The sequence below is a fragment of the Arvicola amphibius genome, chromosome 2 (genome assembly GCF_903992535.2).
Source record: "Arvicola amphibius chromosome 2, mArvAmp1.2, whole genome shotgun sequence".
NCBI classification, from domain to species: domain Eukaryota; kingdom Metazoa; phylum Chordata; class Mammalia; order Rodentia; family Cricetidae; genus Arvicola; species Arvicola amphibius.
In genome coordinates, this window is record NC_052048.2 from 83,130,237 (window position 1) to 83,144,713 (window position 14,477).

At 34.9% G+C, this 14,477-nt stretch overlaps 1 protein-coding gene across 3 annotated transcripts in view; it reads right to left on the reverse strand.

Annotated features, from left to right (window-relative positions):
- Grid2 (glutamate ionotropic receptor delta type subunit 2) overlaps positions 1-14,477 on the reverse strand; it is a 1,433,911-nt gene that overhangs the window by 1,174,779 nt on the left and 244,655 nt on the right. For all 3 annotated transcript variants that reach the window (XM_038318962.1, XM_038318963.1, XM_038318961.1), the window contains exon 2: positions 6,347-6,502. In XM_038318962.1, the coding sequence (XP_038174890.1) occupies positions 6,347-6,502 (156 nt within the window). The remainder of the gene's footprint in view (positions 1-6,346; positions 6,503-14,477) is intronic.

A 14,477-nucleotide genomic window follows, 5' to 3' on the forward strand; every position in this document is an offset into this window, starting at 1 on the left:
TTAAATTTTTATCCAATTCCTACAATGGAGAGATTGATTTATATATAGAAACACTAAATATTTCCATGAACTTGGTATTGTTTATAATAATGATATACTTCATACTGGTTTATAAAAGTTCAGAAAGAAATATAATCATGGTAGTTTCTTTAAGAATACCTTTATTCTGACTAAAATACAGTTCTGCCATTATATACCTTATACTACTTAGATTTTTGATCCCTCTTAGACAAGAGTAAATATTTGAAAAATCTTTAGCAGAATTTTACTATTAAATATTAGTACACAGCGATTAACCTTTCCAGAACACCTTCACAAAAGAATCATCTTGGTCAGGTTTTTACATGCAGTGTCCACTGAGTACTCTGACTAGTACATTCTCCTTACTCTTATTTTCTTACAAACATTCACATTTCATGGGCAGTAGTATGTCATTGTCTGTCAAGAGTAATATGATTAGATGCTATTGCTTTCAGTATAGTTGCCAGTGTATCTCACGTAAGACATTTCTATGTTGCAAAGATTTTATCTAGAATATCAACCACAGACTATGTTCAAACACTTCTTGACTTCATATTCTAGCTATGTGACCTCTCAGGTGATGAGACCTACATGAGGGAAGTAAGTACATCCTGTGGCCTTTGAAGATCAGCAGCCCAGCCTCGGGGCCAGGTATGCCCTGCTGTCTTCAGCACTATCCTCCACTACCTAGAAAAAGGCTGCTCCTGAAGCCTTGCCCTCCCCAACATGATAAGCTGAAATCCTTATAAAATCACCATATAATGAGTCTTTCAACAATTAAGTATTATTGCTCAGAGAGAAACAAAATTGGGAATTAGTCTGTGATTTGATACATAGAGGAAACAAACTGTAAGTGAAAACGAAACAGAAAATGGAGCAATAATCCTTTTGTTCAAGCCTAACAAGAGATCATCTCTTTATTTTCTTTTAGTTCTTTTTTTAATTGATTTTTATTTAGCTCTACATTTTTTTCTGCTCCCCTCCCTGCGTCTCCCCTACCCTTCAACCCTCCCCAAAGGTCCCCATGCTCCCAATTTACTCAGGATCTCTTTAACATGGTGATGGTGACAAGCTCTCTGTACTCTGCTGCCTCAATTAATGAGGTGGCAGGTTTATTAGAAGTAACTTCAGAAATGGAAAGCCTTTTCAAAGGAAAAATTAAACACCATGAATATGTTTGGGAGTCATAAAAAACACCAGGTCAGAGTGCCTTTAAAATATACCATGCATGCCAGGAGGTAGTGGCGCACGCCTTTAATCCCAGCACTCGGGAGGCAGAGGCAGGCGGATCTCTGAGTTCGAGGCCAGCCTGGTCTACAAGAGCTAGCTCCAGGACAGGCTCTAAAGCTGCAGAGAAACCCTGTCTCGAAAAACCATATATATATATATATATATATATATATATATATATATATATATATATATCATGTATGTTCTGAATTTTTTACTTTTAATAGATGAGGAATTCCAAGTGTGAAAGAATATTATTAATTTATACAGCATAAATATGTTTATCATCTAGACTGGAATTCTCCCACTATCCCATGCAATGAGTATTAATAATTCGAAATATATACCAAAGCAAATAAAACTCCAGCCTTTTTATTCTTTACAGTAATTCTGAAATCTTAGACAAATTTTGATATTTCACTAATATATATATATATATATATATATATATATATATATATACATGTACACAAGTGTGTATCTGTGTGTACAGTTGAATTTACTGCAGTAACTAAAATGTACACCACTTGCCTTAAGTTCTTGTTTGCTTCTTCATTACTCATACCTGTGTGTATTATAAAAGAATTCAAATAAATGTTTCACCTCTCTGGTTCTGAGTATTCAACATTGACTTCACATTCAACATTTCAAAATAACTCATATTTCCACTCACACATAGCAACTGGATTTTTAGAAAGATATGGTGCAATTATTTTCTCTTATGTGCCATCTGGAAAGGAGAAAATCCTATCCCCTAGTTATCAAAATATTTTACAAAAAAGAAATCAAAAACAAAAAAGCAAGGAAACATCTTGTTAAGGTATGAAAAATAATCTGTTCTTGGTTATTGCTGAACAATTTATTAAATGAATGTAATATTGATTTTTATAAAATAGAATAATAAGTAAAGAAAAAATAATTTGCTGAAAGAAATTTCTTTCCAGATTATTTTTGTAACAAGAGATTTTTATCTCTGTTATTTACCTAGATGTTTGAATTAAGATTATAGTTATAACCTGAGAAATATATTCAAAACTACCACTGCTCATCAAAGAATGTAATGTAAACACTGTTTTATAATAGGTATATGGATTTGTAGAAATTTACGTTACAATAAATGATTAACCTCAAGGTCCTATACCAGCAGGTGAAGAATGACATCAATCATTAGTACTATCTCAAGAACCAATCAGCAGTTCACTGATATCACTGATACATGCTTCTCCACGATTAATTGTTGGCAATAGAAATATCACATTTTATAAATTAACTCCTTGAAATATCTTCCAGTGAGTCTGAAAATTGAACTCTTGGTTCTATACATGGTGGATTAGTACTTTAACATTCCCAGCTCCAAACTCTAGTCTTAATATGGTTAGTTAAATGCAATTAAATATAAAATGAATTAAATATAAACTATGAAATATGATTTATCTTTTTTTCCCAGGTTCCTCATCTGTTAAATGGAGGTACAAGTACCTCTGCCTGGTGCAGAAAGACTAAGATGAAGATGCATGGTTTTGTTTTGCTTTGTTGCAAGTATCATAAAGTGCTCAGGGAATCTGGTTTCCTGCTTCCATTAATGCCTTTTCTTTTTTTCTTTTTTCTTTTTTTTCTTCTCATTTTTTTTATTATAGATTTCCATCTCCTCCTCCTTCCCTCCCCTTCCTTCCACCCATACCCCCACTCCACCCCTCTCCAAGACAAGGAGCCATCAGGGTTCCCTTCACTATGTTAAGTCCAAGGTCCTCCCAGCTCCCCCTAAGTCCAGGAAGATGAGCAACCAAACTGACAAGGTTCACAGTGAGCCCATCCATGCTGTAGAGTTCATGTTCATTGCCGTTGTCCTTGGTTTCTCAGTCCTCCTCCACCGTCAGCCACATTCAGAGAGTCCGGTTTGGTCCCCTGTTCCATCAGTCCCATTCCAACTGGACTTGGTGGTCTCCCGTTAGATCTGTCCCACCGTCTCAATGGGTAAACGCACTCCTCACGGTAACATATAAAGGTAAACCTATCAGACTAACACCTGTCTTCTCTATGGAAACCATGAAAGCCAGAAGGTCCTGGATAGATGTTTTGCAGAAACTAAGAGACCATGGATGCAAGCCCAGATGATTTATCTTTTAGTGACAAACTTTTCAATTAGATTTCCCTCTTCTTTCATTATTTAAAAAATTTACCTTTTCTTGATGATACTATATTTTTAAATATTGTACTTTGACAATTAAATAAATGCACCTATAACAGAAAAGTATCTAAGTTGTAAATTTTGTGTAAGTTATACAAGATCGTTTGAAGTTGTGTGTAAATAATAAGAATAATATCATTGAAGTTTTTCAAATAATAAATTGATAATATTGACTTCTTTTTAATAGATTGTAAAAGTATAGCTATGAAGAATTAATCATTAAAAGTAGCCACTTCTGATGAAATTTTTGTTCTAAATTTCTTGATACTTTTCAAAGAAAGGGTACTTTTAAATGTTTCTTCTCATGAAGCCTGGACAGTTCCTATGGGATGGCTTTGAACCATTTCCCTATGATATCATTGCAAATTATTATTTTTACTAATAAAATAAATCCAAATCTGGCCAGAGAGTTGTGGCACTTGGGAGGCAGAAACAAGAGATATCTGTGAGTTCCAGGCCAGTGTGGTCTTAGCTACACTACAAAACTATAAAACCCTATCTCAGAAACAAAACAGACAAACAAACAAACAAAAAACCCTCCATAATTTTTCTAGATACCAAAGAGTGACACAGAGCTTCTCTATAGCTGTAACTTATTTCAGGCTCACCACCAGCACAGCCCATCAACATAACTGAACCAGAACATCTTGTTAGTATCAAACACTATCCAGGCAATCTGTCAAGCTCCTTCAGCCTGCTTGTCAGATATCTACTGGACTCCATCTGATCATCTTATTTTCCTTCCCAATCTTCTTCCAGTGCCACAACTTCTTCCAAGTCCCTACAGTTCTGTTGAGAGACATTTTTATTTCTAGAACTTATCTAACAGCAGGATGAATTCACAAAGCAAAGTCTAAAATAATAACACTGAAGTATATTTTTTTAAAAAAAACCTCACTGTTTTTAATGTTGTCTTTAAAAATGGTATGAGAAAATTTATTAAAGGTTATATTTTTTCCAATCTACTGTTTCAATGAAGGGAGACATTTAAAAGCCATTAGTGTATAATAGCATTTTTGAGATTGATTTGGAGAGAAGTTAAGATTGACACATACACAGGTGGAAAAAAAAAGTCAGTCAGACGTCTTTGTATCCAGTTCCCATCGTGGTCATAAAAGCACTAGGTGTCAAAAGAAGTCTGAAGCATTCACTGAGAACATAATTGTTAGAGAACATACACTCTGTAAATTTTCAAATATCTTCTTCAAATTCTACATTGCTTTTCAAACTCCTTAACATCCTTAAGATTCTAATATTAGACATCATATAAATGCTTACATAAAAGATTTTTAGCATATCACTATTTGAACTTTAAGTCATGGTATAACGGTGTTTTTAATGTGAAATATTTGGATGCATTTTTAATTTGGCCTTGAATCAATATGCAGTTACTAGAAATGAAAATGTATTTTATCATCATTAAATATTTTCAGTTTTCTGTGAAAATAGTACTTTATTCTGTTTATTTCATAAAAAACAGCCTGTTTATGCTACCCAACCAGCAATAAACAATATTTTTAGAGCACAGGTACAAAATTCAGTCTATGAACAAAGTAAATGAATGCACATGAGTCCTCTCTCAGACAATCCAAACTCCAAAAAGTTACACTAATGATAAAAGGGTGCATGAACCAGACACTTGGGGTTATTTTCTCATCTGCTCAATGTCAGATACTTTTGATATTTTTACTTTTGATACTGTTTACTGTCAACTCAATTTACTATTTCCAATTTGATGACTGTTGTTTCTCTTCTCAAATTTGATTTAAATGTTTCACAAAACCAAGTCATTTGACTATATTACTCTGCCCTTCATTATCCTCAAGGAATAGTTACAAAAAAGCATAAAACAGACCAATTTCTTACTCTCTGTAACTATAAGAAAACATCTTTCAATTAGTAACTTACACTACATGAAAACTTACTGCTCACATTTCTGAATGTTGGAAGCCCAAGTTTGTGGGGCTAACAGACTCTGCCTACTGAGCGCTGGTTTCTCATTCTACAGAAAGTGTCCTTGTTGTGTCCTCAGAAGGCAAGGGAACAGCATGCATACTCTACCTCCTTTTTTAAGAGCACTAACCCCATATGAAGGCAGATTCCCATGCCTTCAGCATCTTCCAGATCACTTACCTCTTAATGTCATCGTGAACAGAAGTGTGTTTCAGCATTGAAAACACAAAAATAACCTAGAGCCTTAGTAACCATAAAGAAATAATTACCCAACTATGAGTACTTTACCTAAGAAGGGCATTAGCACTTAATTAGATTATTAGACTCAGAGAAATCCATTAATATAAGAACTAGCTATGCAGATTATGTTTGTGCATGAGAATTATAAAGTCAATATCATGAAAATCAGGAAGAAAGATACTAAGTTTAGGTTTGGTAACTTGTAGAAAATAAAACAGTACAGCCAGATTCAGGATTAGGAACACAGTGTATGTAACACTGCTGATTTGTGGATAGTGTCTCCAGGTTTTCCTTGCAGCAATGCATTTTTCACATGTGCACCTGAAATGTCATTGCAAGTTGTAACAACACACAACTCAGCAGTAATCACGGAGAAATCCAAAGCAAAAATTTTGATAGACAGTCATATTTTACTAGAATATGTTCCATTCTATTGATATCAAAACAATGCTGTAAAGTTCTTGACTGTAAAATGTATGTGCTCTTTTATATCATATTTCAATCCACATAATAACTTTTCATATGACGTGCCTTCAAAACTTGAATAAGAGATAAAATACTTACATAAGAAGCACTCTCAGAGAAAGGTATTTAATTAGCGAAAACCACACAGAATGATGCCTACAAGGAACTGCTATTTACTAATCTATTTTCATGTTACTGAACAATAAAATAATATAATCAAAGCGGATAGTAAATCACTGATGGCCTTACCTTCTTGAACAGCTTGGAAAGGGTTGTTGCCATCAACGAATGTCACTGAAAATGTGATTTTCTCAGTCTGTAGGATTTCCTCATTCTGATTGAGGTCACCAACTGCTGTGCGGAATACTTCGTCATCTTTTTTAGCAGATTCATCAAAAATTGCTCCTAGAAAGAAAGGAATGTTTCTATTTTTAAAAAAAAATATAAAAACTGTCATGATATCTGGCAATATGCCTAAGACACATTAACTTGAAAACTATACACTTTCACGTAAAAACTTCACCATATTTATCACAGAAACAAACTGCCCTGAATACAGGCTCTCACTAAGCATGAATGCATCCTCACTTCTTTCAAGTGTAGATGAGGAATAGTACATCAAAGTGTTGATGCAGGGGGAGCATCCTGGAGACAATTTTATATACTCATTGCTGTTTTTAGGGTTTGCAGGACAGTAGATAATACACCAAAGTGTTCTAAGAAGTGTGCCAATCACAGATTGAGGAATTTTTCTCTAGGCAAATGAGATACACTCTGTACATTTACTATGATCCACTCCCAGAGTAGACAGGAATTCAGATTCTCAAATGAACTTAATTGCTTTTGCTTTTTTGTTTGCATTAATTTTTATCTCCTATTTTGAATCGGGTTTTCATAACCATTTCAGCACTATACCCAATACAATTTACAGATAATCCAGACATGCAGATTTCTGAATGGATGAGAAAAAAGAAACTTTTCTTTGAAGGATTAGCTTAACAGCAGTATTTCCCATCCCACCCACTAATGATGACAGCGAGTGCCACAGTTCAGACTTAACATTTGTCTGTCCATATTATAGTAGTTAAACACAGGTGTTTCTACACGATACTGATTGATTTCAAATCCAATTCTGCCATTTGTGGAGTAGCAGGAAATTTTTCACACCAGGAATCATGAGCCTCAAGTTTATAGTCAGCACCAGGATAATCTTATATACAAGCAACTCTCCCTATGAGCATCATTAGTATTAAAGTTGATATGTAAGTAAGGTGTGAAGAAAGTAGTTAAAATATCAGTGTGTTAGTATTTTTTGATGTTCTAATTCACTATATAGATGAATCTGGAGGGCATTATACTCATAAAATAAATCAACCACACAAATTGTTGTATGACCTCACTTCTATGTAGAGTTAAGTAAAATGAGAAAAACCTAGAGATTACATGGTCTCCTAGGCATAGGACTGAAGGAAGCAGGGCATGGAGATGAAGAAAGCAAACATCCAGTAGCTGCAGACCTCATATAGGCACCGGGAATAATAGAAGCAGAAAGTGCAGATGAATGGTCGAAACTGTCATAACTTGCTGGCCTTACACAACCACTGGGAATGGAGGAATCAGGAAGCAGAGGTGAAGGGTTCAAACTCTAGTAATTTACAGACTTTACACTGGCATTGGGAAGGGGGTAAGCAGGACGTGCAGGTAAAAGCACAAACAGAAAAGATGAGAATCAGGGCAACATGGTCGACCATGCATTGGAAATGGGCTCCAAGAGCAGACTTAGGATGTTCCAGTATATTCTCAAAGGCAGGCAAGAGTGACTGTGGAAGGAGAAGAAGATAAAATTGTGCTCAATATTGTAACCACTTCGCTATGTAAATAAAAATGAACCTATCAATTTGTATTCCTTAAAATAGATGGCAAAAAGTATTTTTACTCAGTAAACATAGAATTATAATTAACTTTTAATATTACATATCTCATTTGATCTCAAGTATTTAATGTTTCTATGTCTATATTTTTACTACTATAAATATATTTAGTCTTGAAATAAATATTCAGAACCAGATACATGCCACATCTTTGATACAGGTCATATTTCACAGTGAGGGCAAGAACCCTGGTCTTCATTCCAGTATCTTTGGTCAAAATTACAAAGGGTTGTGACTTCCATACTGTTCCTATGAGGAATCACAGTGGAGAGCAGTTCTTGGTCTCACTGAAAGTTTCCATTTGAGTTTACACTTTTTAAATTATTATTAATAACATTTTATTTTATTCTAATCCTTCATCATGAAAGGAGGCATACATTTTAAACCTATTCACTTCAAATAGTTGACTAGTTTAAATAAGATTTTAAAAGACTGATTCATGTTAAGTAAAATAATGAACAAATGACTACAGGGCTCACTAGATATACAGCCAAATATATTTTGTTCTTAACTTATTTGTAACTGCAAAAACAGACTGTGTATATATAAAGAAGTTTCTCATTATATGTTTAAATAGTATACCATTTATATATATGCAGACTTAGGGGTGCATGCATAAATTTAATACAACACACATTGTTTAATACACAAACGTATAGGTAAATGTAGAAATTTCACATCTGCACTTGTGATGATCATGTATAACTAGTATTCAGTCTGCAGGCCTTTCAGTGAATGAAAGACAAAGCTATGAAAGATATTATGCAATGTGTAAGTCGATATCTAATAAAGGAAGCATAATGATTTGAGGTCCAGCAAGTGTGACAGGTCAGTGCTGTGCTTTACAGCTGAGAAGGCTTCCTGCTAAAATACCATCTCTGAAGAGTGCCCTACATGAATTTGGCTTTCTCTTCTGACTGATCTTTTGTATTTACATGGATTACACTAATCCTGCGACCTGGCTTCTGTAACTCTTGTTTTTCATTTCCTGCCTACTTGGAATATCAGTCCAATGATGAATATATGAGAAAGACAGTGAATAATTTTCATCGACAAACAAATGACACATGGCTTAATTATGTCTTAAATATATCTACTGAGTAAATACTCATCTTATTAATGTAACAAAATAGATAGTGCCTACTATACATTTTATCCCATTCTGTTATTTCTGAAATAGGTTAATTTAATATACAAGAGCTAGCTAGGTATATGCCTGAGCTGTTGACCAAGCAGTGTTGTAATTGATATAGGTTTGTGAGATTAATTTGGTCTGGGTGGCCAATAACAAAAATACAGTCTCCATTTGCATAATGGCACCCATCATTTGGCAATGGGCATCTATATAAAGCCTAAGAGCTTCTTTTTAAAGGTTTCTAGAAACACAAAAAATGGGAGTCAATTGGATCTTCTTGGTAGGCACATTTTTTCAGATATGCTCTGTTTGCTGGCTCCAAACAAAGGGTAGCTTCTTTAAGAGATGGCTTCCATAGCCAGGTAGTGATGGCACATGCCTTTAATCCCAGCACTTGGGAGGCAGAAGCAGGTAGATCTCTGTGAGTTCGAGGCCAGCCTAGTTCCAGGATAGGCTCCAAAACTACAGAGAAACCCTGTCTCGATATACAAAAGAAAAGAAAAGAAAGAAAAGAGAAGAGAAGAGAAGAGAAGAGAAGAGAAGAGAAGAGAAGAGAAGAGAAAAGAAAAGAAAAGAGAAAAGAAAAGAAGAGGAGAAGGAGGGGAAGGAGGGGGAGGAGGAGGAGGGAGGGAGGGAGGGAGGGAGGAAAGGAGGGAGGGACGGAGAGAGAGAGAAATGGTTTCCTGGTTTGTACTGATGGCATGAGGTGAAGAACTCTGGCTCTTTCAGTAGAACCTGCTACAGAGCTCTTAAATGGAGCTTGTGAGCAGAGTGCTACAAGTTGATTATTGGTGGCAAAGACCTGACACATTCCTGGAGGTGGGGTGGTAAGCATGGCTTACACAGGTGGTGAGCATACCTCTGCTGTGTTGGACTGGGCAGAGCCAAAAGGCAAAGCCACAGCATTAATCCTAGCCATACCTGTTCAGCATTAAAAGAGAAAAAAAACTCTTTTCTGGTCAGAAAATGATTACAAATACACTATAATACAGTTTCAGGCAAAAAGAACTCTGAATAAATCACAGTGTGGGATAAATGTAGATGGGATTAGGAGAGAGAGAGAAAAAGAATACAGACAGTCATAGATTAAAGGAGTAAAAATAAGCAATATTTAAAAGTAACAGTAAGATAAATAGGTCATGTAAAGATGAAAATACACAGAGTCTGGATTATGTGTATTATTTGGTCTTCTTTGGATTTTTTGACTGTTAATGAGTTAACTGCTGAAAAAAATATTTGATTCTGGTGGCTGTTAAGCCAAACACACACACACACACACACACATCTATATATAGTTAAACATATACATAATACATAATACATATATTTTAAAGGTATCTTCACTCAAAATTTGAATATAAGGATATGTTACTCTGGAAAATAGGTTCTGCTTTTGTTTACACAGAAAATGAGAACCCATGAATTCTTTACAGGCTAATGTGGTTTGATGGAACAAGATGCCCCAACCAGTTTCCATGAACGATATAAATACTTTGCCTCAAAATAAGCATGAAGTAATTCAGAGAAACAACTCACAAATTCTGAAAATAATTGTATATAAATATTTGTTCCCTTTTAAAGGGGGTTGATTATAAGTAGTTAATGGTCATCATTAGTCTATTTCTAAAAATAAAATGGGTATAGACTTTGATTTACAGATACAAATTTCAGGTCAGTTTTGTTTTATGCATATTTTTACTCTTGTTTAAGATATTATATTTATACAGCTCATTTTAAAATGTAATGTATTATTAAAAATTACAGATCAATAGTAATTTATAATAGTCAAACTAGTTCCTAATTGTCAAAGAAATCCCAAATGTATTTGTTTGGAAGAAAGTGTTGGAAGGCATTGGATTCTGAACAGAACATTTCATCCTGCAGTCCAGGAAAGTATACTTATCTTTTTCTAAAGTGTGTTATGTATCCAATAACAGCAACCACAGCAGTCACCAGCCATTAGTACTAACCACTGCATGAAGCATGCCACAAGTGTTATTTCAAGTAGTTTTAGTGCGAATCCATTGGGGATAAATGGTGTTCACATTCACTGTCCTGACAGCTCAAGAGAATGAGAACTGCTGCCAAATTCACAGCTTTAGTTTCTGACTAAACCTCCTGAAACCTACATGTGTCTAATGGTCAAGTAGACACACAAGCAGAAATTAGAAGATAACATTATGTTCATGTTAACTACAATAAATTGTTATACATAAAAATGTAAAACATTCTAATCTTACTTTTGTTTAATGAAGTTTACTGTATTAAACATTTTTTTTTTGTTTTTTCGAGACAGGGTTTCCCTGTAGTTTCTAGAGCCTGTCCTGGAACTAGCTCTTGTAGACCAGGCTGGCCTCGAACTCAGAGATCTGCCTGCCTCTGCCTCCCAAGTGCTGGGATTAAAAGCGTGCGCCACCACCGCCCATCCTGTATTAGACATTTCTAAATAATGTATTTTTAAATAATTTGGGAAGATGGAACAGTATCACAGTAAGTTTTCTTATAATATTATATTGTGTTATATTGAAAAAGCAGCATTTAGCTAAAATATTGCATATGCAATTTTCTCAAACATTTTACTTATATCTTTTTGGATGAGTATCTAATATGAAACATTCTCAAACTGAAACAACTTTCTTAATCTTTTTCCATCTACTTTACATTATGCCTAAGTGAATTCTGAGAACATGAATGCTGATAAATCCTTGAGATCCTTAGAATTAGTTGCAGGACTTGTGTGTGGGTGACAAGCACTTTGTCATTAAGTACTGTCCTCTCATTGGTATGTCCTTAAATACATTATTCAGAGTAAATATCCAGGTATTCTATTTTTAGGAAATGTTCTTTTCAGAGGCAATGTCAACTGGTGAAATAAATGTAGAAGTCAGTCTGAAGGTTTCTGAAAAACTAGAAATAGATTGTATGACTCCATATGCTATTAAAGGGATTCTCTTTGTGGCTCTATTAAAAAGAGGTAGAAAATGGAACTGGTCAAGCTGTATATCATCTTAAGAATATACAAAATAGAATATTACTCAGCAGTGAAGGAAAAGAGAGCCATGAAATTTGGATGAAGTTATTAAAAATATACTCATGGAGGTAACCTAGGACCAGAAAGATCTTCTGTCTTTGGTTCTTTTATTTTTTATGTTTAAGCTATAGCACATGTGGATGTCGGGACACTGGAAACAGGCTATTGGGTACAGATGCCTTACAGGAGTGAGGGTAAAAACATACAGGTGACATGATAATAATCAGTGGAACACTGGGGTTAGAAATGTCCAAGCACGGAGAAGAATTGGGAATGGGGAAATGATATGTTGGTAGAAGGACTATGCAAAATGAAGGGTGTAAGATGCTATAGTTATATCAAAACTTACAATCTTCCATCTCAAGAAACAGCTTCATCAGAAGAGATAGTAGAAGTCAGGTAACATGAAAAAAGGGCAGTTAAATAGGTTTTCAGTGTTTAAGTCAGCATAGAGGAACAGGGAAGGAGAGCCCAGAGGGATAGGTTGTCAAAAGTAAGGATACAGGAAGAAACCTCATAAAAATCTTCTTGTATGTAAGCTAATATATATATATATATATATATATATATATATATATATATACATTTCATACATATATTGTTAAAATACATATATATTTACATGCAAATATATGTATATATATTTGTATATATGTATATATTTAAGGGGAATTTGAAAATAAGAAGACCATTCATAAGTGGACAATATTGTTTCCCCCAAAAAATATGGTTTATTAGATGAAAACATCAGGGCTAACTATAGGATATCTCTCAACATTAATCAGGGAGGCATCAGAGATACTGTAAACAACACAGGCTATTGATAATGCTCTTGGTTGTCTACCAAAACTCATTGGAAAGACTCCAGGCTGAAAACATCATTCACTTTGGTTACAGCCAATCTAAACTGGGACACAAAAATCTGTCTTTGCTAACCATCTTACATGGTACCAAAAGGTGTGATGCTGGCTTCTGAGAGGGAAATTATCAAAGGTCTCACATAGTACTCAGTTCTGGTTCAATTATTCAAGGCTAAGACATCTTTCCAGAATAGGAAGTGGAAAGAATGAAAGACCCTAAAGAAATGGAAGAACAGCAGTGATTTTAGGATATGATATGGTTAGTCCATATGGTTATTTCAATATATTTGGCCTCCATAGACTCAAGTGTTCAAATCCTTATTCCATTGGAAGTGGCACTATTGGGAAGTATGCCCTTGCTGAAGGAAGTGTGTCACTGTGGCAATGTTTGTTAAGATCCTCCATGCTCAAGTTACACCCAGTGTTGTACACAGCCTCCTTCTACTGCCTATGATCAAGATGTAGGACTCTCAGCTACTTCTCTGCACCACGTCTGCCTGTATGCTATTTCCTACTATGATGATCATGGACTAAACCTCTGAAAATATGAGTCAGCTCCAAATAAATATTTTCTTTTATAAGAGTTATCATTGCTGCTGGTGGTGGTAGCACACAACTTTAGTCCCAGCACTCCAGAGGCAGAGGCAGTCAGATCTCAGTGAATTTGAGCCCAGCTTGGTCTACAGAGCAAGTTCCAGGATAGGCTCCAAATCTACACAGAGAAACCTAGCATGTATAACAAAAGAAAAAAAATAGTTTCTATGGTCATTGTGTCTCTTCCCAGCAAGAGAAACTCCAAGACTGTACAAATAAACTCATACTTGCAGTGGTTACAGAAAAAAACAAAGACTTACACAAGATAGAGACAGCCAGGGGATGAAAAGGTAGACCAACAGCTAAGAGTGTACACTGCTCTTCCAGAGGACTCGTGTTTAGTCTGAACATGTGAAAGGGACTCAAAATCACCTAAAACTCTAGATCTAGAAAGCTCTGAATCCATTTGCCTCCATGGGCACTAATAATCATAACATATACCTCTCCCACATATACATAATTAAATAATGAAGTATCTTTTAAAAAGATTGCACCAGTTAAGAATCCAGCATGAAATGAGGTTCATCCAACATTTCTGAAGGAGTGACTGTCAGCTAACGACAAATGAGGAATATGAATCATTCTACTTTAAAGACATCAGGATGTAACCACTGGTTGGTTATTGATATGTCAGTGGATGGCCACACACACACACGTACATATATGAAGCACTAATTATTTGCTACTTAAAATAATAATAATAATAATAATAATAATAAAAGACATGAAGCTTGAAAGAGATATAGTAGGCTATGAGAGGATTTAAGTGGGAGGTATTCATAGATGGATACACTAATCGTACATTGTGCAAATGGAATTTTCAAAGAAA